At 41.9% G+C, this 25162-nt stretch overlaps 1 protein-coding gene across 1 annotated transcript in view; it reads right to left on the bottom strand.

Annotated features, from left to right (window-relative positions):
* The window catches only part of ccnd2a (cyclin D2, a), a 163425-nt gene that overhangs the window by 79359 nt on the left and 58904 nt on the right, over nt 1-25162 (bottom strand). The window contains exon 2 of the mRNA XM_079683275.1: nt 11337-11558. Within this exon, the coding sequence (XP_079539401.1) occupies nt 11337-11338 (2 nt within the window). The 5' untranslated portion in view covers nt 11339-11558. The remainder of the gene's footprint in view (nt 1-11336; nt 11559-25162) is intronic.

The following is a 25162-nucleotide window of genomic DNA, read 5'->3' as shown; positions in this document are numbered from 1 at the left end:
GTTAGTCAGCAGTTTACGTTTCCTCTCAAAGTTCAAAACACTTCTCGGAAAACTCTGGAAACAACATAGTTTCAGACATGTGACGGACCATGATGGCAATGGATGTTCGGATATGCTGCAGCCCCCCCTGTGACCATCACAAGGATTACCCTGGGAGGGAAAACGGATGCAAAAAAAAAAATCCTGTCTTTGGGATAACAACAAAGAATGTCAGCTTTTATTTCAGGGAATTATCGGTCATATAGGGTGACAGTTAAGGATCCACGAAAATGACATCGCCAAGTCTGAATGGTAAAAGCATTTGGATATGTTGGGATTATTTATTTAGAGAAAGGGTTCTTTCTTAAATCTAAATGTTCCAGCAATAGCATGAAGACATACACAAAGACCTTTTTGAACGTCAAAGCATGGAATCATGTCACAGCACAACATACAATTATGAACCTGAACATGAGCATAATATGTCCTTTTTGAAATGCAATTTTAAGCCACTTTGAATAATACACTGGACCTTAATCGAGTAGTGACAACATGTGCAAAGTACACACAACCATCAGGATCACCTATTCCCATCAATCCCATCTTCCTCACAACGAATACATCGCAATTTAAAAAGGAGCACACATATTTTACACAAGTATTTAAAGGTCCCATGTCATGCTTTTCTGGTTATTACTACTCATGAGGAGTCATACTCAGCCGGTGAAATAAAAATGTCTACTGTTTGCCAAATAAAATAAAAAAATAACCCCAGTGAAGCCATATCATTCATTGCTGGCAAAAAGTGCAATAAACAAGCAAAAACGTGGTAGGCCACAATCATGTGTAATTGTTTTGGCTAAATTTGATTCAAATTGTCCGTGTAAATCTATGCAGACGATAGAGAAATGTAACCTGTTAATATTATTTGTTTGATTTTGATGCAAAGTCATGCTTTACTGGAAGCATTTTGGCTGTCATATATTTTATGAAGGACTAACTTCCTCGTGTCTACATCCATAAGGAATGAATGGAGAAGTTGTTGAAGTTCAAAGCAGCAGTTTCCATCCCTGAAGAGGAAACCAGAGCGCTCTGTTTGTCATTGATGTCATCGCCAGCAAACCACACTTCAAACTGGTAATAAGGCAGGAGGGGTATTCACTCCAAAACACAGAGGGCCTTATTTGTTCAAGCTGCACACCCTGCATGCGCCTCTATGCTTCTACCGACACTGTGCGCTAATGGTTCCCACATCAGACTCTCTCAGTGGCCTCACACATGACTGCCATGCGTCGCCATCTCCATCTACCTCAGCTCACCTCCAAGGGGCTCGTCCAATTAGTACGTAGCATCGAGATTGCAAAGCAGGCTTCTGAAGGGGCCTCCCAGTGGGGGATGTGAACAGCCGAGAAACGGAGCTGTATTTACAGAAAAGCACATTTGGGATGCACTGATAATAATCTGACTTTAATTTAAATGGGTAAAACGGGGAGGTGAGTGTATGCATGTGTGCTCGTATGTGTGTATAAAGCTCTGGGTTTGTGGGAACCCTACTGCACTGGGTAATTGAGAGTGTATTTCAAACAGCCCAGACCAGATCTTGACTCAATCACGTCTGGCCCATGGATGGGGTAGACCAGGGTCTACATCATTGTTTGACAACGTGTATGCTGCAGATTGATTTTATGGTTCCAGTGGAAGGGAGCAAACGGATATGAATGGGAGGTTCACAAATGATGCATCACTAGGAAGGAAGTAGAGGACAGCGTAGCATTTGGACCATGTGCTGCACTCTGAATAGAGATCTTTTTACTTTCAAGGGTGGCATACTAGAAAACTGAATTGAATTGACTGAATTCATAAAGCTGAAATAGGCTGCCTTCATCACCAATAGAAAGAAACAATAACTAATCATACTTGGCATAGTGAAACCGCTAATAACGTTTTTATTATTATTTTGTGTTAATCTGAAACAGCCGCTCAGTTTCTTTGTCTTGCTCTGCTTTGACGTTTTTTCTCCAATGGGGCACTTGCGAAATGACATGATTACCTTCTTGGCTTTTCTGGATTTACTTAACAACACAAAGACCATGCCAGTTTGGTTTGTGTTTTGTTGGCTGGGATTTACAGGACAGCCTATACTAAACATAGGGAGCATAGCTGTGAAAACAGATTATCAATACTTGATGCTTGGGGAAGGTACAGCAATACTGCTGCAAGCTGATATTGTGGGAGGATCCATGTTTACATCAAGCAATCATTTGATTTTTTTCTCTTTTTACGCTTTATTATTAAAACACATATTTAGGATAAGCAAACCTTAATTTTCTGTTCTTACATGCCATTGGAACTATTTGTGTTCTAACACGTTTTACCCTAAATACATACATGTAGGACCTGTTTCATAGTGATATACAGAAACATATTCAATTTGTACGAATCGTGATTCTACTTTTTTAACAGATTGGCATGACGTGTTATGTGCTTGTGGACCATTGCTTTTTTATTAGCACCAATGGCCCCCCTAGTAGACCTGCACTTTTAAACAATGGAGAAAAATGTAATAATTGATTGGAATTTTTTTTTGGAAAGACCCTGACAGTATGCTATATGAATTGCTTTTATAGTTGGGTCAGAAATTATTCTTTCACATACTGAAGTGTTCATCTAAAAAAGCTGTCATAACACATTAACTCCAAGGACAGCGACATTAGTGAATAACCTACAGTATATTTAAGCAATAGCTCACGACAGGCCGTGGTATATGCTCATTATATCACAGCTAAGGGCCGTGGTTCGGCCCAACGCAAACAGTATTTGTGACATTGTGTTAATTTTGAGGGCAAGTCACTAATCACCACAGCTAATATGAGATTTACAAAAGCCCAGAGGAAGGTTGTAATGAAACAAATATGTATATTTATTTCACCTAAATGTAAACTGCAGAAATAACTTTTTTCCAGAAAAACTTTCTTTTTTGTTTGTTGAGTTTTAAAGAGGTGGTTTTGTTGCAGTGTCCTCAGAATAAACATCTATATATCCACACCATCTTCACCTGTCCTCATACAGATTGCAGTCACAAACCCAATGAAAACCACAACGCCATTTTCTTTAATCCGGCCCTCTTCCTTCCTTTTTTATGCTTTCCTGTATAAAGGGGTTTAGCGGGTATGAGCTGTCACATTTCATAAATCATACAAGAAAAAAAGGTTAATTTCTTCTTTTAGGCAAACTATGACACAATGACTAGTTTCGTCTTTGCTAATTTGCCTGTATGCTTGTTTAAAGTTTAAGAAAATCATGAAAAGATCCAAATAAAAGAGAAAAATAACTGCAGATGATTTTTGTTAGTCTGGATCATTGTTTGGATTCAGAATTTATAATATTGTGAGACATTTCTCTCATGACTTACAGTACTTGCATGACAGTACAATATAATCGTAAGCAGTTCTTGTACATTACAGACTATCTATTATTATTATTATAGGATTTAAAAGATGGTTCAGTCTCTGTGAAATTACAATTTGCACGCTCTCAGTAAATTCTTGTTGCATCTGTTTTTGTTTTGTTTTGTCTTTTCTGATGCCATTGCACAGCAGAGCACAGTTGGTTTTTTAAAGGAAGTGAAGCCTAAACAGCTCACAGTCCAAACTCCGTGACTTTCTGGAATGTCTGATGTAAGCAGTAAATTAATTGCGTGCAACAATGAAAATATGCATAAAAAATCAGTTGTTGATGTATTTGAGCATGTCTTTTCCTTACAATAAGACATCATTTCAAACGATTCGTTCAACTGACAGCAGTATTAGCGTGTTGCATTTGGATGTTACCAGATTTAGTGGAATTATAACAGCACAACACATTTATGCACTCACCACCTATCCAGTATGATGTCAAACACATGATCAAAACCAACACACAACATGGTTTGAGTTTCACATCTTTAGGGATCATCCCACACTAGCTGGGAAACTAATTGTGTTTGTGTGTGGGTGGGTGTTTCCTACTTCCAGTTAAACTGCTCTACTACCTGTAGGCCTAGGAGTTTTTGTTCTCTTCCGTCTTTGATCTCTGTTACATTGTTGCTGTATGATTGACCTCAGTCAGAACTGATAAAACATTCCCCACCCACAATTATTACTTTTGCAATTCACATGAAGAGCAAGTTATTCACAACGGGATGATCTCAAGAGTCATAAAGGCTCCATTAAATCCAGGCATTGTATCAGATTTCGGCTGCCGGCTTTGCCCTGGAATGCAACACAGATGCAAGTACTCAGCGGGATAATGTATACAATATGAAACCAAAAGAAACAAACTTATTATAAAAACCTGGTTACCGGTTTAACAGGAAGTTCATAAATTAAAAAAAACATGAGCGCAGTAACAAAGATAAGATGTGAATGAATGTATGAATACACGACCAAAGGTTTTCATAATGTCAAGCAACATATGTCAATAGTTTTCCTCCATGACGTCAGATTATTATAAGATAAAAATACCATAACATCCTGAATGAGCAGTGTGCTTTTTGCCTTCGTGAAGATGTGGGTAACTGTACAGAAGGTGGTGCAGATCAAACACAGTGGCCCGGGGCAGCTTGGATCCAATTACACTGTGTTACAGAGGCCTGCATCTATTTTCTGACATTTACCATACAGTAAAGTCAGACGTAGCCCTTGTGAAGGAGGCCCCTCAATCGGAGTCTACAGCGAATGGGGAAAAGAAAAGGGGCGACTTTAGCCGTAGGAAAGTGCCCGAGAGCATCTGACTTCAATTGAAGAGCTCAGCTTGTGTGTTCCACTTAGCCACTAGTATTCTGAGGAGATCCACAGTGCCGTTACCAGAGCCCCCCCCCCCCCCCCCCCCCTCAAACACACATGATGTCATTGAGGTTCTATCATTACAGGCTGCAGATGCTGCCGTGTTGGGCTTGGTTAGTTCCCACGCTTGTTTTTGCAGACCTTTACTTTGGACGCAATGACGGACACAGGCTTCCTGCTGACATGAGGAATGAGAAAATAGAAGGAAAAAAACGTGGATGTTCAGAGAGAAAAAGGGGATCTAGAGACAGGACTTCCTGATTTCTTTTTTTAATTCCTCTCATGTTACAGTCCATTACGCAGCATCTGTCTGAGAGTCTAGTTAGTTCTCCAAGGAGTTTCAATGGCAGACTGAAAGCAATGAGATAGTTCCTGAAGCCCCTGCTGAACAAGTTTGGTGACGGCACACATTTACTTTTACTTAAAAATGTTGCTGCTGTTTGTAGTGAATGTTGTTGCTGTTTGTAGTGAACATCATGTCTTTTGTACATTCTGACATAAAATTCAGATCTAAAACAGCTATCATCATCAGTTATGAGTACAATACATAAACTACAATGATGTTTGGAGAGCACAAACATTCGCCAAGACAATGATAAATTCACATGAACAGCGGATGGTTCCTTTTTACCCGAGTCAAGAAGTCATGCAAATTTCGAAAAAAGTTGATGAAATCATGAGTTTTAAATAGTAATCCACAAACAACAGGGATGCTAGCAAGAAGGTGTGTTGAAGCTTGATAGCTGTTGTTCTGACTTTTCTCTTTTTTCCCCAATTCTGCCAACACCGAAATACAGCACAAAGGCTTCATCTTGCTATTTTACATATGCTATGAAAGTAAAACACATTTTGTGAATCTTCCTCATGATACTCATAGGTTCCAAATTGTATTGGGCTCTTCCTTGGTCCATGCTACAACATACTAGTCAAAATCAGGCCAATCATTTTTCCATTATCCTGAAAATAACAGATTGAGCAGAAAACATAACTCCCTTGGTGTAGGTAAATAACAGGACAACAGCTTTACAGTATAAGTGTTTGTTAACTTCCAGATAAGCTTAACTGTACTGCAATGCCTTAATGATTTTAGCAAGTAGCTTTCTTGAAACATCTGAGCACTTGGAACGAAATTCTTCACTTAAGATAAGGAGTACAGGTAATATGGCCCAAATAGGCCATCTGCTGTTCCCGCAGCCAACAAGAGGCTAATAACCTGCTCAATCCAATCAGATTGCACCAGACACAGGCGAGATAAAGGCAAAGCAATAAAATGAAACAATCTGGAGCTTTGACACATACGAGCAAGAAAGCTGGCTATTTCGCTGCTGGGCTGGGGGCAGGAATGTGCTCTTTGAACCAGCTTTTTTTAACAGCGGAGCAGCATGCACACAGCACGCCCTGAGTCTCCGAGCTGGCCCAGGGACCATTTGGTCCTGGCGTGGGCACGTCAGACACAGGGCCACCGGGTCAGGAAGCTGGCATCCTCACCCCTGGCACAACTTGCTCCCCTCGGGGGCGTAGGGGCTGACACCAGGCTCATGGGGAGCACCAGACAGACAGGGGCCTACCAAACAGCTTGTGACCATAACCAACAGTGGCCGAGGACAATGAATGCAATTATTTACAAGAACACAGTCCAAGTGTCTTTTAGTCTCTCCCTATTACGCCTGTTTACTCCCACTCTTCTTTTGCGGGGCAGCATGGAGGGGCTGTGACCCTGTCGGTACAGTCGTCAGCAGGACTGTTCACATGCAGTGCCCAGGGCTAGCCTGCTATTCATGCTCTATTGCCAGCAGGCCTGATCCGGGTCCAGCTGCAGCCTCTTTCCTACCAACTGCACATTTTGATGAGAGGTCAAGGGAGACACATCAACTTCAGCTGTCAAACGTTGTTCAAGTGTATAATACTGCATGCAAATACTTAGTTTTCTTTAGGTACAGTGTTGCGGTAATATTGAAAAGATCTGCCAATGGTTCAAACAAAAATACAGTGGTGGATCACTACTTTCATGCACCATTAGGAAGGAATTTCTCTTTCTACTGGTTTTTACTGCTGAGAACCTGGTACACACCAACACCTTTCTGTCAGCACATGGCTGCAAGTGGTAGGGACGAGCTGAGACAAGAGTGGACAGAGAAGTCTGCCCAAGTACACATGCTATAAATATAGCCTTATAAAATGGGATCATAAAATGCAATTTAATATAATTATTTTTTAATATGATACATTTTTAAACCAGTACAACCAATGGACACGCCATTGATTGAGACTTATTTGCTATCATGAATGTGTCACAGTTTTAAGCTAGCAATACAATTTACAGTGAAAAGCTGCAGCTTTCTGATGAACTCTATGTTTTTCCAACATCTACACGGTTAACCCTAAACCTAACATCTGCTCAAATTAGCTTAAAGTGATATCCATCTGCTTCATAAACTTGACATCATAACAAACCATGTGCATTTTCTTCTGTCCATTATTAAGACTTTGTCCTTCATTTGTTTTCTTACTGAGACACTCTCACTGAACATATTGAATTGGTAGCATGATAAAGTCATGTTGGAGAGATGCCAATCTAGCACTGTCGAGTCTCAACTACTGATGTATCCAAGACTTGGAACTTCTTTTGACTAATGTTGTTTTAGAAAATTAGTCAGCTCATGATTTCAGAGATTGTTATGTAAATCTAGATTGGAAAACACCTCAATTGATGACAGGGAAATGTATTAGATTTGTCTTCAGGCTTTCTTCAAAGATTGGTCATTGACAGTCTGGAATCTATACACGTCAGATCTTCTTTTGATCAACTTCAGTAACTTTTAAAAGTTTGTCTCGATATTTTTTCATGGATAATAATGGGAAGAATACAAAATAAATGTAGGCTTGTGTGGTCTAAGATATAAAACAGGACTAGTGGCTTAGAGGGTGATGGATTTGTATAAATCTATCTAAGTTTTGTGGTATCTGAATTGCTCCTTCAATATTATACCCACCCAAGAAAAAGCATCTTAAAATTTGCCAAATGTATTATATAACATAGTACATTGTCTGTCAGATCAGGGCGGAAGTATACATTACCTGATGTAATGAGGTTATTGTGACTGAGACCCCATTCGAACAAGATGGCCTCCCCATCCACTCCACACTGAACCAACTCCAGCTGAGCAAACAGCACACACTCCATGAGGAAGCTATGGGAGAATAATAGCACCCAATACTGTACAGTAAGTGTACATTCATTCTGTACATGTAAACACAAAAGAACGCATGTGCTGTCTTTCATACACTCACACTTGCACACATACAGTAGATACAGTGAGTTCCATCTTTATTTTCCCCTGTGGCTCTTGGCTGTGGCCCTTTAGGAGTCTCCAGATGAAGAGAGCGTGGAGTGTGGCAGAGGGTCCTTCCATAAACAATAAACAACAGTTATCTTGTGTGCGGCCGTCTGTGTCAAGAGGCAAACGAAGCCAAGCCCAGCATCTGAGAGGCGTCTGCTCCTCTTTCCGCCTTTGGTCTTGTCTCTTTCAATGGCTTATAAAAGTGTGGATGTGTGTGTACGCCCATGAGTGTGTCTGTGTTCACAACGCAGCACAGGGCTCCTCTGTATTGTATTCTGATGCTGGCTGGAAGTAAAAAGGCAGAATTAAGAGTGGCGGGGGCAAGAGGAAGAGGGCTGCCAGCACACTGCAGAACTGCAGGGAGCTCCCCCAGATCCCAGCTGCCCAGGACTGGCTGAGAGCTTCAGGCGAGTGCCAGGCTTCCTCGGCCCTCATGGAGGTGAGCCAGAGAAAGTGGGAGGAGTGGGAGGTACACGTCAGGAACAAATTGCCAAAAATAATGTCTGGACCTATATAGAGAAGGTCTTGGGAGACACACAATGCTGACATATGCAATACACTTAATTTGTTGGCAGGTGGGAAACATTAGGCACAATTTTTTTGCCATTTTCACAGAGACCAAAACAGAGTTTGCAAATCATAATTGGTTATATAAGGTGTTCATATTTCATAAAGCACTCAACTTCCTGATTAGCCCTATGACATGATCTTCCAGTACTGGTGGCCTGAATGCTTTTCCTTCTCGACAGGGTCTGGCAACACAGTGGAAAACAAAGTTTATCTGGAACTGTTTAATGCATTATTTGTATAACAATCAAGGAAGTGAGTTTATTTTGCAGATAATTACAGCTTTTGTTGCGTCGATGGCCAAGATAAGCCAGGGTTCCGAACCATTAACTGGCTGTGCTTTTTCTGGCAAAGACTCAGTTTGTAATGCACAATGCACTGCAAGAGTCCTGGCAGCTGGAAGATCCTAACATTAGAAAGTAGGGCTCCATGAATGGCACAATATCAATCAATCAATAACATCTCCAAATAAGTGTTGTGTTTACACTAAGTAGTACTTTAAATCAACATGAGATACCACTCACCACAAGGGTTCCCACCCTCCTATATCTTAATCTCCTTACAACATAATAACATGAGTCAAAGAAAATGGACGCCATTAACGACAACAATATTCAAAACATATGTAAAGCCAATGTCTGACCCGACTCCAACCACACACAGCAGGGAGTGATGCCGTCCAAAGCAACTTGTTGGACATGAGAGTTGGGGAACTGCTGTACACAGTAATAGTTACAGCTGAGGCAAGAGCGTGTGGAAAACCCCCGGCTGGTCTAGACACTTTTGCCCTCTGAGCTGACCCAGGAACAGGCCGGGGCGCTAATCATGGCACTTGGCAGACAGCAGCATTTTTCCACAGGTCCTCAGAGAAAGCCCTTCCTATACAGAGGCAGGTAATCACAACAGAAGCACATCCCGCCATGGTAGCAGGCCAATGAACGCACGCCTGCTTTGTTCACTCCAGCACCAGTTGGGAGACTATTTCTGTGCTTCTGACAGAAACAAATAACCCCTGTGTCACCCTGCCTGTCAGACTCTCCGCCTGCTAGGGAGCCAATGGGTGTTGCTAGTCATTGTGCGTTGCACCCTGGGGCCAGTGACTGGAAGTGAGTTCTACTATGACAAGGGAGAAACCCGTTTAGGCTGTTGACTCAACATTATACAAGGGTGAAAGGATACCCAAATATGAGGTCTTAAAAGGTCAGAAATGGGAATGGGTGTAGCATCTTTGGTTTTGGAGATCAGGACAAAATGTGTTCGTCATGTGGAAATAGTGACATTTTCAGGCTTCTGGAATACTCTTGATACCTCCGGTTTCCTGCCACACACATCTGTAGCATTACCTTCAACCACCAGGGTCTCCAGGTTTGCTTCCTAGGTCAAAGTCATGACGTATCGTAATGCGTTTTCCGGAAACCAATCTAACTTTCCTTTGGACAACTGGACTTTGTCATGACCAGTGGGGGCCATTTGAGTGCATTTTATTACCACAGTGGACACTTTGTTGCACATCTGCACTGGGAATGGATTGATGAGGATGTCATGTATGCTATCGTTGGACATATTGTTCCATTACCATGAGGAGATAGAGGTTGGAAAAATGTTTGTTCCTCTCCAGTAGTCATATGTTATGTTCTGAGAACTGACATGTTGGTCGTTGATATTTTTGGTTTAGATATCAAAAAATAAATAGAGGTAAATCAACACTAAAACTTGACTTTTACATGAATTGCGTTAAAAGCCATTCCACGTGGACGCTATAGGCAGGGGTGCACATAACTTTCTCATTGAGGTACTCAGATGAGTACCTGGAGTCGGTGTTTGGTACTCCAACTTCTGGCTCCACTCAAAGTTATTTGATGAAGCCCTCTGTATCGCGAACGTCAACGTGACCGTTGTGATCAGCTATTTTAGCGCAGTTCTCCAGTGAAGGGGGGGAGTCTCCCTCCGCAGCCGGTTGGCGTAGTTTTGGCACAATTCCGTTGTACAGACCGACGTTAACAGCAGCCCTGTCTGTGCACACGGAGACCGACTCTGTCGTCCGGTGATCTAACCGCCTTCTGGAAAAGCTTCACAAGTACATCGGTACGCAAATGCACTTTGTGACACAAGAGACGGTACGCATTTCGGATTGTTGCCGCGCATGCGTACCTGCGTACCAGTTATGTGCACCCCTGGCTATAGGTAAAGATGTTTGCAAAACATTGGATTTTAAAGCAACTGCCAACAGTTCCCACAGTAAAAACAGGAGGTCCCAATTCCAGTGGCCACTAAATAGTTTGGGGACATACATGTGGAGGACTTAGTGACAGATCTCATGCCAAACCACTTTTCCTCTTTTCCACAAGTCTTGAGTGATCTGAGTGATACATGTACTTAAGCACAGACTGACGGAAATATCTAATTTCCTCCCAAGCTGGAGCCCAGAGACAAACACAGAGCAGGTATGGAGCTCAGGTGGCGTCTGTATGCAGATTATTTTGTATATCATGTACAAACAATTACATAAATGCAGATGATCTGGTTGAAGCACACACAGCATTTATTTTAACTGACAGGGGACTCAACATTCAACCATTACAAAAAGATCACTTAATTGGTTAAGCCATAAAGCCATAAAACTTACATTAAAAGCTTGGGCTGGTAACAGGTGGGCTTAGAGTTTCGCTGGTCATTTATGCCCTGTTTATGATGTCACCCAGGTGTGCCAAGAAAGGGTTTACCCCAAACATGAGGTCCCATGTAGGGCCACAACAGGCTCTCTGGTGCTGCTTCTTTCGGCATCATTAATCTTGTCTTCAAAAACACATTTCTGAGTGCAGTTAGATTTCCACATCTGGATGGAGGTCTGTGATAAGAAGAAAACAGAGAGCACATTTAGATTAGATATATTGCTTGGGAAATTCAAGACAGAATTATTGCAGACGATTGTATCCACACAGACATTGCTTTTTCTTTGTAATGCTTCTTTTGGACATGCTTGCAGTACTGTGAGTGTTCATCCTCCTGTTTCTCTCAGCGGACTCCCGATGCACACAGTGATCTAGGCCCTTTGAGCCAGACCCCACCAGGCCTAGCCCACCCTGGCATTGGCACCGGCACAGACAAGCTGACAATTATTATCTACCTCACTGCTCTTGCTAGCAAGCTGACGGGATGGGCAGCATTTGTTTGGCTCGAGAGTACAGTATCTGTCTGCCTGCCTAGGGTCAATGAGTGCATCCTGATCCCCACTACCCAATGTTAATAGACACAATAAGACGCATCTACAATAAATCAAATTCATAAGTAACACTGGGGACCCAAGTCTGGTTACATTTTGTCTAAGAAAGTACTAACTATGATAACTTTTTTTGAGGAAATCAGAAAAGGAACTGTCAAAAAGCAGCATTCGTTTCATGAGAAAGAAACGGAGACGATGTGGCAGACGTTCGCTGGAAACCGACAAGGGCTGTGGTGTGAGTCATCCTGGGATTTTTTGATAATGCGGTCTCCTCCAAAACATCCACCTCTCCTCTTATTACTGACTGGTGTCCCCACCATCATTTCCATTGTCCTGGGGAGCAAGCAAAAAGCATCATGGACTCACCAGTTACTGAGGATGGACCTGCAGGGGATAAGTTGCTACTTTTCTGAAATTAACAACAGCCGCCTTTATTTCCACAAGCTCTGGCAACATACTCATGTACCTTTATGACTCAACCGCAAGTGACAAACTAATCTGGGTCTGGTTGGGCCGGAACTTCTTCCTATAAAATGACTCAACTCATGACTTTAAAGAGCCTTCCTCTCCACCCCTGTCAGCTAAGACTAGCCTGTAGCTTTTTTGAAGACCTTTGTGACTCATTGGGGAGAGCGCAGTGCTGAAGATAGGTCAGGAGCAGGCGGTAGGCAATAGAGAGAACAATTAAATGCCGATAATGACAGATATGGCCTGTGACACAGATGGGCCAGGACTGTTTTAGATAGACAACCCCCTCACCAGTCTGAAATTGCAGAGTAGTGCTCTTTAGAAGGAAACATGAACTGAACTGACGCATCAAAGAGAGAAGACTTATGGACTTGCATTATAGACTGCAGATGGTGCAAATTGGTGTTTTGGTGTGGTGATGCATACGACTGTGTACAATAATTCATCCCCTCAGTCAAAAGTGGGAATTATTTTTAAAAGCTATTTATGAAGGAACTGCTGTTTGTCATGTAACACGTATAGCGAGTTCTGGTACTTGACAGTTTGGCCCAAATCATGAATAACTTTTGACTCCTGAAGTGGGAATAAGTAACAAATAAACACATTAGCTGCACATAAACATCTGAATGAATCCAAGTGTTTTTTCTAGGCGTGTTACAATTAGTCTTTTTAGTGGTTTGGGACTGTGGTGACGAGTGGGTGGCCCAGCCCTGACCCCCATTCATCTCGGTGAGATACAGTAGGCTGAGTTGTGGAGGGACGTTTAAATGCGCCGCATCCCACAAACATGAAACACACAGCACACACACTGCAGAGGTCAACAAACAGCCCAACCACAGTAGCAGGACTGATTAGTTGACCACTTAGACTCCTTCATCTGTGGATACATCCACCTTCACAGTGAATTCTGGCTATGGAAACAGAGAGAAAGCAACATACAGATGAATTGTAAAGGACCCTCAACTTGTTCCACTTTTTTTCTATAGCTTCAACCCAATAGTTGTTTTGGTTTATTAGACTCAAGGAAATAAAGACTCCCCTATGTGTACCTGCTTTTTCTGACCATCGCAACAACTTGACACACAAAATCACACTTCCGATTCACTCTGAAATTGCTTCTGTCTGTTCAGTAGTTCAACTTCAGGACAAATAACGAATGAGACAAGAGACAAATTCATTCTACTCCAAGCACACTATGTCAACCAGAAAATATGCTGAAAATACGACAACACAAACATAATCTGCAAGCAACAATTCTCACAGATGAAGCACCCTTGATAACCCTTCCTGCCTCCTTCTACGATCTTAAATAGCTGAAAACATCAAAGCTTGGAACATTGCTGCATTCTCAAAGTCCAAATGATCACTTGTCTCAGATTGGACGGGATCCTAGAAGTTTTTGACATCCATGTCAATGAGACAGGCAGACTCATTCACACAAACTCGCTCCTTCCTGGCTCAGCTTTCTTGTTCTCACAAGATCAGATATACTCATAACTAAACAGTGGTCAACAGCAACGACATAAAAAGCTTGTGATTCATAAGCAGTGCCAAAGGGTTTTCCCTCATGCTCTAACGTTCTCTGTGATCACTCAGTTTACATTTCAAAATGTGTTAGTCCTTCTCTTTCTCTGAATACAAACACAAATACAGACACATTCAGTAATTTAGTGGGAATGCTGATACAACATTCCAACTACCGTAATTTTCGGACTATAAGCCGCGCCTTTTTCCCTATTTTTCGACGGTGCGGCTTATATAACGGTGCGGCTAATCTGTGGATTTTTACAGCTAACGGCCAACACCTTTAACTCTATGGGCTCTATGGCCGGTCCGCGGACCCCCACCTTTAAGCGGCGGGTTCCAGCAGGAAAAGCTGGAGGCCGGAAAAGAGTGAGACAGGTAGCGCGCGAAAGTAAAAGTGGAACCGAGAGTGGTATGCCGCTGCTGCGGCTTATATTCAGGTGCGCCTTATAGTCCGAAAATTACGGTACTTGTTCTTCTATGCACAAAATTATTTAGTGGGAATGCTGTTAACAGCATTCCAACTAACTGTTCTTCCACGCACGAAAAGTTTATTATTCCGCCGACTTATTTTGCCACGCTTCTTCTCCCGCATTGAACATCGCAGAAACTCCGTTCAAACATCAAAACGTTCAGCTCGGTCGGGAATCGATGGCTATTACTTTTCTTATTTATAACTTTCATAATTCCAGAGATACATCCCATAATTCATCACATTTTTAACATTTGAACTTTAACATTGCGCAGGTCGTTAAGGCAGAGTGCGTGATGTCAGAGTTAGAGTGGAGGACAGTTGGACATTTGTCTTCATATATATTTTTTAAACTGCCATAATTCCCAAACCCTACATTCCTGAGACATAATTTTTCATGACAAACGTAGGAAAACATCCCGTAGCTTGAAAAATGACAAATAATTAAGCAAAAAATAATTAAACAAAGTGCCTCTTGAGGGCATGAAGTGACAAAAACGTTCAACATGTCTCCATTAAAGCCCATTGTAATTTCAGGCAGATATTTCCTCACAGCAGCAGCCGCACACCTTTAGTTAAACTGCCAAAAAGGCCACATTATTAACCCGAAAGTACACAAAAATTACACTTCAGATACTCAACTTCCTTGACATGCTTCACGTTTTGAAATTTCACTGATATCCGTTACGGTTCTTCCACAAAACGTTCACATGTAAGAGGTTTATCTCTCATCCAGAACAATGGAAACCTTTGATCTCTGGACGCCTCATTAGCTCAAATACAAACACCTGTGTAATGGAACACGATGATGTCATCACTCCAACTGACATGGTTCAAGGCTCTTTCTGCATGTCAGTCTTTATGCATGACGGTGTTTTTGATAATGGATCCTGACCACTCACATTTGTACACTCTGAACAAATTATATTATTAAACAAATATATAACATAAATACAAAAAATACTCTAATTTAGTCTCTTTTCCAGCGCTCTTCATCGGCAACTTTAGCATTTCTGACTGTCCTTGAACGCATCAATATTAGCAGATGCTAATATTCTGCTCTGACTACTGCTAGGTAAGTTCATGTATCCATAAACACCTGAAGTTTTAAGTGTCAAATTAACTATTTTTAAAAGTATAACACACCGTTTGAGTTTGTTCATAGACTGTTTATTGGCGTGAGAACTGATATTAATTTACACATTAAAGGAAACAGCTTCTTAGCAGCGTATCCAGTCTTAGCCCATTAGCATTGCGCTAACGGGCTAACAGCTAGCAGCGTTGCGTTAGCCCGTTAGCATTGCGCTAACGCTGCTAGGCTGCTAGCTAAGTTAATCTCTCCCTAAACAGTTGAACTTTAAAGTGTCAAATTAACTATTTTTCAAAGTATAACCCACCGTTTGAGTTTGTTCATAGACTGTTTACTGGCGTGACAACTGATATTAATTTACACATTAAAGGAAACAGCTTCTTAGCAGCGTATCCAGTCTTACCCCGTTAGCATTGCGCTAACGGGCTAACAGCTAGCAGCGTTGCGTTAGCCCGTTAGCATTGCGCTTCACACGTTAAAATTTAACCGATATCTGTTACGGTTCTACAACAAAACGTTCACATGTAAGAGGTTTATCTCTCATTCGGAACAATGGAAAGGCTCTCCTCTCACTGATTACTGCGCATCACCATGGAAACCTTTGATCTCTGGGCTCAATCACAGGTGTTTCATAACGTCGTTAGCTCAAACATAAACACCTGCGTGTTGGAGATATGACATGATGATGACATAACTCCAACTGACATGCTCAGAACGCCACCAAACATAACATGATGGTTAACACTGTGGCCCTGAACAGCTCTACATCAAATCTGATGTTACGTAATGTGGTGTTACTATGGCAATGCATCCCTCGCCATAAAACACAATGTCGCTATAACTCCAATGGATACGGTCCAATCGTCCCCCAATCTTCATTTGTATATCACCGGTCCATGCCTCAACAGCTCTACGACAAATCTGAGATCTCACCATATGCCGTTTCCATGGAAACGCATCCCTCGCCATAAAACACGATGTTGTCGTGATACCTATGCAAATTGTCAAAATAGCACCAGACTGCAGATAATGGTTAATGGTTCAGCCCTCAACATGTCTATGTGCCATTAGTGAGTTTTCCTCCAAAGCTGTTGCCATGGCAACACATCCCTTGCCGTAAAAGACGATATTGCTATAACTCCTATGAAAATCGTCAAAAAGTGCTGAAACTTCACGTGTGCTAACAGTCCAACCGTGACAACATCTACGTGACAGTTTTGAGATTTCTTCAAATGCCGTTGCCATTGTAACACAAGGCTCGCCATGAAACACGTTTTTCTCATAACTTCAGTGAAAATGCTCCAAACGGCCCAAACCTTCACAGGTTTGGTAACGATGCAGCCATCAACACATCTAAGCGTATGTGTCATCAAATATTTTGTATTTTTGTCTTGGTTGGTTTGTACTGTTTTTTTGTAGGCAGGATGAACTTAAAGCTAATGGCCCAATTTGCATTCACAACGTGGTGTTTTCTGAAATGCTGTGGTGTTTTCTGAAATGCTGTGGTGTTCTCTGAAATGCTGCGGCGTTTTCTGAAATGCTGTAGCGTTTAGTGAAATGCTGTGGCGTTTTCTGAAATGCTGTTGTGTTTTCTGAAATGCTGTTGTGTTCTCTGAAATGCTGCGGCGTTTTCTGAAATGCTGTAGCGTTTAGTGAAATGCTGTGGCGTTTTCTGAAATGCTGTTGTGTTTTCTGAAATGCTGTTGTGTTTTCTGAAATGATGTGGTGTCTTGCACTTCAGGGCAGAGTCCTGCATCGGGTCGGGTATCCGCGGGTACCCGACGGGTGACCCGCAAAAAAGGTGATTTGCAGGTGGCATTTTTTGAAACGCTTTTTTCCGGGTTCGGTTCTGGGTAAAACAAAGATGATGCGGGTCGGGTTGCGGGTGTTGCATAATAAATATATTTCAATAATAATAATTTAGTTTAATGTTTAAATCCTCAGACCTCTCCCCCGCGGGACCGAGCATAATCATAACGTCTGCAGCGCATCTATCTGCTGCTGAGCGTGCCACATTCTGAATGGCTGAGGTGAAGCTCTCTAGCGGAGAATACAGCATTTTCAATAACTCTTCCTCAAGAGCGAAATCCAACGTTTGGGAGGCTTTTGGTGTCATCCTAGATGCAGAAAATAACCAACATCCCAGGCTTTTTGAGCCAAATATGCAACTGCGTGTGTTAATAATTGCACGTTTTCACTGCTTATATATATGCGGGTTCGGGTCGGGTTGCGGATCTTGTGCCGGCGGGTCGGGTCGGGTTGCGGAACTAATAGGCAATATGTGCGGGTAGCGGGGCGGGTTCGGTATTGCATGTCGCGGGTGCGGGGCGGGTCTTGAAAATCAGACCCGTGCAGGACTCTGCTTCAGGGCCACCGTACATATCACATGTATTACCTTATTGGAGGATGTGCTTCTCAAGTGCCATTTAGTTTATCATTGATTATCATTAACTTGAATTTTCTGGTCTTCTAATGATTGTGTTTAATCATCATGATTAATTGGTCATTATGTTGTTTTCTACTTCCTCCTGCTCTTTGTCTCTCTTTCTGTCCTATCTTGGATACACACTATCTGTCACTCTCATCTCTTTCTGCCTCTCACTGGCCCCTGACACCGTCTTGAATATTCATAACTGTCCTCTGATGAGCATGCTAAATGGGTGTCAAGATGATTTGGCCACATGACAAAACTGGATTGTCTTTGATAAGCCCCGACTTGAACCATAACAAGGCAGCAAGGAGGAAGAGAGCGACAGGGAGAAAAGAGATATTGACCCCAGAGCGTTTTTTGGGTGCGTTGCTGAACCAATCAGATCCCGGGGAGCAGGGTTGTCGGAGCCATGACTGGGCAGTAATGGAGAGGTCAGTAGGGGGTTGGACCCCTGTGGTGGCCCCGGGGGTGAAAGTCATTGTCAGCAGGCTGTAATGGGTACCAAAATTCCTGAACTGACCGAAACCTGTGAACGATTGGGAAACGAAAGACATTTGTGATTCAAATAGGGCCTCTGGGGGCTCCACCATGAGGTCTGCAGTTGGAAAAGCTTCTCAGAGGAAACAAACCCAGCAGGATAAGCCAACCTGCCCCCCGCCCCCTTTTTTTTGCTACATTTTCATGTTTCTACATCACAAAACTGTGGGATTTAGCTTGATTTACTTCGACTTCAGCACAAAGCTTTATTTGGAAAATAAATTATTTGATTCATTAAGCCATATGTGGAAGTGAATAATCATGGTCGGAAAAGAAAGCACAGTAGCATGATTTAGTCTCTTTACTGCAAAGCAATTACATCTTTAACATAGTAAAAAAGTAAAAGCCTTTGTTTGTTTGTTAGGGGACTGCGTTAGCTTCCCTACGACTACAAAGAGACGGCCAATGTGTAATTTCAGAAGGTAATAATTTCCCTTTCTTTGTTTATTTATTTTTCCGCTCGTATTAGTTTGGCATAAGCTACACAAGCCACCTCCGAGCTTATAGCAGCAATAATAGGAAACAGTGATTTCTTTATTTGATAGTTCCTTTGGAGTAGTCCAACTTTCCTACAGGCACTTTAGACAAAGGCCAGGGTGCTGAGCTGAGCTGACTGTTTGCTTGTATATGTTCACACTGTACTCTGTGCGGCTACAGATGTCCAGGTCTAAATGGAAACCATTTCTCCCTCTCGATAATGTGTTTATGATTTAGCATTCATCGCTCCCCATAGGCAAGATTTCAACTAGACTATTCATGAAAGCAGGCTTTTAGCATCTGTTGTACACAGATAGTTGTTGAACCTTTGATCAAATTGGGGCATTATAGTTTTAAAATACATAGAAAACTAGTGACAATAGGATTTTTTTAAATTAAAGTTTTCATAAGGGTATTTTTTTATCCATCATAAAGAAGCACATGTAATTCTACACTTTAAAGTTAACCTATGGTCCACAAGGGGAAATGTGTCTTTTAGCTAAGTAAAACAGAGTCAGGCACAAAAATACAAATAATAATAATATTATATACATGACTACAACAACAAAGCTCACAAAAATGTAAATTGAGTTTGCCACCGCTACACTATCATTGCCAGCCCCTTTAATAAATCACAAATAACCTGTTGATTTTAAACATTTAGTTTGGTGGTGCACGGACAACATCAAACAGTAAGACACTAAAACATGAGGAAATTGGGACCTTGTTTAAAAATACCAAAGTTACCCTTTAACTTTAGTGGTAGGTGAAGGCCTCTGATCTGAGTTTATACCAGTTGCTACATAAATCATCCCGTGGGAGGAGTGGAAGGCTGGCACAGCAGGCTTTGTTTCCTCCGTTAGCCTCACAAACTCATCTGCCCTGTCACACAGTAAAACCCTGCCCAGCCCGGATGGTAGACAAAGACCACCAGCAACTTTCAGACCATCCTATCCCACAATCTGCTATTGGCAGCGCACATTTACCAGGAGCATGCACACACACATAACAAAAAACCTCAGTGGAAATCACAAACCTGCTCTCTAATCTTCACTAAATCTCCCCCCCCCCGATTTGGCTTTATCTGTCTTTTGTTATCAGTGCTGGGACTGGAGAATGGCAGGGGGTCACAAGGGTAAGACTTCTTTTCCAGCATCTGCTTAAATAGAAGGGAGGCTGGAGAGCAGAGCTACGCAGGACAAGGGGGCCTCCCCTTACTCAACTCCTCAACCCTCCACCCCCCCAGTGCCCAACTCTGATATTTTTGGAAGTCTTTTTTCCTTTATTCTGTCTTTTTTCCTTTATTCTGTCTTTTTTCCTTTTTCCTTTCCTCTCAAACCCAAATAAAGTATGTGATGGATGAGTGAGCAGAGGCAACACCTCCCCCATCAATCTAGAGCTAACCGAGGTTTAGGGAGGAGGGGGGAGTCGTCCCTGCACAGGCCTCAAGAGGACCCAGCAGCATGGCCCCCCATGTCTTGCTTACACACATCCACTTGACACACACATGCACATATCACAAAGATGTCACACACATCATCCACCAGTACATGTTCAAAGCACATGCATGGCACACAGTGTAGGCATTAAATGACAGATAAGCAATAATCTCAAAACTTAAACCTGCACCAGATACATTCATATATATTACATAAATATATATGAATTTATTCAGATTTCTGGTGAATATTTGTGCTTTCTTTTCTTTCTTTTTTTGTTGTTTTTATTCTTTTCTCTTTTCTCTTATAATCAGTGGAAATTATTGTCTTATTTGAATAATGGTTATACTTAGCTTTCCATCAAACCCACTTCCTTAAGTTGAGAAAAAAACTTGGTTCTGCATTGTGAAAACTTAATAAGATAATTTAACACACACACCTACACACACACACACACCTACACACACACACACACACACACACACACACACACACCTACACACACACACCTACACACACACACACACACACACACACACCTACACACACACACACACACACACACACACACACACACACACACACACACACACACACACACACACACACACACACACACACACACACACACACACACACACACACACACACACACACACACACACACACACACACACACACACACACACACACACACACACACACACACACACACACAGTCAAGTTTCCTGAGCTTTTTGTGTGTATTCCCCACTTGAAAGGGATGAGGCGTCTACCGGACTTTGGGAACAGGATTTCACTCCAGTGACACAGCTTCTTTTCAATACTTTTTATTTTGATTGGCAAGTTCACTTTATGCAGTCAATTTATGCAGTATATATTAATATTTATTAAAGCCTTAGGCTCTGTTTGACTTTACACACACACCCCCCCACCCACACACACACACACACACACACACACACACACACACACACACACACACACACACACACACACACACACACACACACACACACACACACACACACACACACACACACACACACACACACACACACACACACACACACACACACACACACACACACACACACACACACACACACACACACACACGGGGAAAAAAGGGCAATAATAAATGCAAAGGAGAGAACAGGAGGGGTAAAGACAAGAGTTTGGAGAAAGGAGACACCAAATGGTCCTGGTTAGTGGCTGCAGAGCACACAGAGATCTGAACAACAGTCTCCCTCTCTTTCTCTCTTTTAGTGCACCACCAGCACAAGGAGTGAATTCCAAGAGAGTGTCGTCACCAGGAGCAAGCGAAAGGCAGGGAAGTGGTTTTAAAAGAAAAAGGAAAACCCTGGTTTAACCCTCTGGGTAAGTTTGTGGGTGGTTTGGTGGGTGGCGTTGTATATATACACTATATATATATATATATATATATATATATATATATATATATATATACACAATATATATATATATATATATATGTATATATATATGCTGTATGTGTGTGTGCGCAAATGTGTGTTCATACACACAGTGGTTGAGTAGGTAGGCATTGGGGGTGGTCTGCATGGGCGGGTTTCCTTCTCTTACAAAGGTACAAGATATACAGAAACCAAACACATGCATTATAAACTGCATATGTTCACCCCACATAAACTAAAATAATGAGGTGATGACAACCTGATGGATCGACCCCCACCATGAGAGCATCGCCATGCCATACCCTGAGGGAGCAGCTTATGAGGTTCACCTGTAAGATGTAAACAAATCCAGCCTTACTTTGTGAATTCTATTCAACTCTACGGCCATTCTTGAGGTCCTAGTTTGGATTTGAATATCACCACACCCCAAACCTAATTTTCCCACAAAGGTTTAAGCACCACTTTAAATTCTCAATCCTCAATATTAAGACTGTTGAATGATTCTTGCGACGGCCAAATGAAAACATAAGTGCATGGATCGGCAAAACCTTTTCAAACCGCCAACTGTGCTCATTGGTCGGCCAGACCCCCAACCAACTACTTCTACTCCTGTCTAATTCTAAAACATAAAAATAAAATAATAAACAACATTCACAAAAACAAAAAGAACAAGGGGGCAAGTAGAAAACAAAATGTGATGTGCATTTGCGGCATTAAGTTCCTGTAAAAAGTTTAACACACATACTGCTTTGCCTGCTTTCTTTTTCTACAGTCATCTTCCTCTGTACTGCTAAAGCTTTTTTGACGACACCCACAACAATCACAACCAAGAACTGAGCCCTAAACTTCTTTCTCTGTGTAATACCTTTACAAAAACTCACATAGTTTTAGTTTGGACTGTATATTAGTCAGAGGTCGCACTACAGTTTAACAGACACGTTTGTTAAAGAAAATTTGACTCAACTCGAGTGAATAATGTGAGCTGTATGATTCCAGTTTATGGACAGAAGGAGACAAGGTGACTGAGACGGGAGAAATCAGGTACATTTAGAAATCAGTTTGGGTCGGAGCTATAGCTCACAATGGCAGTTTCCCCACAAACACACAACCATGTTCATTAAATTGGTCCGATGGCTAATTTTTATGAAGAAACATAGTCAACAATAATTATATTTGATGTAGAGTGGAACACGTCCCAAAAACCCAAAAATTAGTTTGTTAATTTTCAACTTCCAGTTCCCTTACCTAGAAGTCAGCATTTTTTTGAGATGTTTATCAGTACACACCTGAAGGTTCTGTGGTTAACATAGGCTAAAGATTTTCACAGTTTGTCCTACGCCATCAAATACGTCAATTAACTCCCCGCTCGTGAATGTCAAACAGGTCCGACAGAGCAGTTGCTAACTAGTGAAAAAATAAACTACTAAACATCATCACGTTGACACAAGTCAGCCATGTGACCGTGATTTAGTTCGTTCATAACGTAACGCTAGCCTTTTACTTCTGACGATTGCATTTAGGCTTCAAATATGTGGAAATGCTGCTGAACAAACTGTCTTAAGTATCATAAATGTGTGTTTGCAACAGAGCTTATTTTCTACAATTAATACAAACGTAATGGGGGAATACCATTACCTTTTTCTTCGAGGAAAATATGTCATCACTGCACCACTCTATTTAGTCAAAATGCATCTATACAGAAGCTGATCAGTGGTGTAACGATGCATGTAGGTTTTTGTTGGTGTAATGAACATATATGCATGCGCACAAACAGTTTACATGGCAGTTTGCATGTGGCAGGCAGGCAGAGCCCCCAACAAACATAATTGTTGAGTCTGGGCTCATTTGCAGCCAGCACAGCCCCAAAACTGTGGAGATCCAACTCATATGCAGCCATACCAGATTCATCAGACTCCAGACTGCTTGATGTGGGGATGGCAACCCTGTGTTGTTGTTGTTGTCGTTTTTGTTTGTGGGTCAGGCAAGGGCTTCCGGTATTCTGATGCCACACATTATCAAGTCGGTGGTTCTTTCAAACTATGTGTTTGGATACAAAATGGGCTGCAGGCTTTTTGCTGCTGGGTAACCACATGACAAGATAACTAATATGTTCTAAGGAGCTTGAGGCCCAGGATAAGACAATAAAAGTCACTTTACATGTTGGTAAACGTTTATCATACTTATGACATTAAAGTCAAATTCAGGGTGGAAAAAAGGAACCTACAGCAGAACTAAAAATACTGGTTATCACAAGCACACGAAGAGTGGATCTAAACATAGCTGCAAACATCTGACACATCGAGAGAGAAAGAGAGATGGATAGATAGAGATGGAGAAATAGAGTGAGAGAGATAGCCTAACTAACAGCTGTGAACATTTTCCATTTGAAGTGAAACATTCCTGTGTGCTCGTGGCCCTGCACACTCCAGCGGGCTTCCTCTCAGCTCCATGTGGTATTTGTCCCCAGCTAAGATCCAGAGAGTGGGAGAGTTAGCTGCAAACTTTCCCAAGGATACCATCCAGCCACATGCCACTCTCGCCCTCCCTTTCAGCACAACGGCACCACTTTCCTCTCTTCCCCCTTTCCTCCTACGCTCCCTCTCTTCTCCACTGCCTCCTCACTACCACTTGTGGCTAACATCATTTTCATTAACAAATTGCCGTGATTGGGGAATCATTCTATTCTGGTCAAGGCCACCCATCGTCACATATACAGCCTCCAAATAAGCACTTCCATGTCATAAGAAATAGTGAAAATATTGAGCCATGCTAGCAGAAATGTCTGGTCCATCTGACCACAACTGTGGTCTAGAAAGAAAATATGTCAACAACAATTAAATGGATTGGTATCACGTTTACCGACGAAAATGGTCTCCATTCACAGATTCAGTGAAATGTCAACATCCACACATAGGGTTGGAACAACATTTTTGAACAGACATCCATGATTCTCAGAGGATGTACAATATACCAATCAATCAATCAATGTTTATTTATATAGCCCAATATCACAAATGTTACATTTGTCTCAGTGGACTTCACAGTTTGTACAGAATATCAGTATGAAAATATGACACCCTCTGTCCTTAGACACTCACATCATACAAGGAAAACCTTCCAGAGAAAACCCACAGTTTAAAGGGGAACATGGGAGAAACCTCAGGGAGAGCAACAGAGGAGGGATCCCTCTCCCAGGACGGACAGACGTGCAATAGATGCCGTGTGTAAATCGAAGAGATAATATATCTTAATATACAAATTATTTGGTCATTCCTTGACCTTTCGTCAACATGAGGTCGACATTTACTGTGCTTCAGGGGATTACCATAACATTTTGTTCATAACCACTCCCAAA

Source organism: Notothenia rossii (assembly GCF_949606895.1).
Source record: "Notothenia rossii genome assembly, chromosome: 5".
Taxonomy (NCBI): domain Eukaryota; kingdom Metazoa; phylum Chordata; class Actinopteri; order Perciformes; family Nototheniidae; genus Notothenia; species Notothenia rossii.
This window is presented reverse-complemented; position numbering and strand designations above follow the sequence as displayed.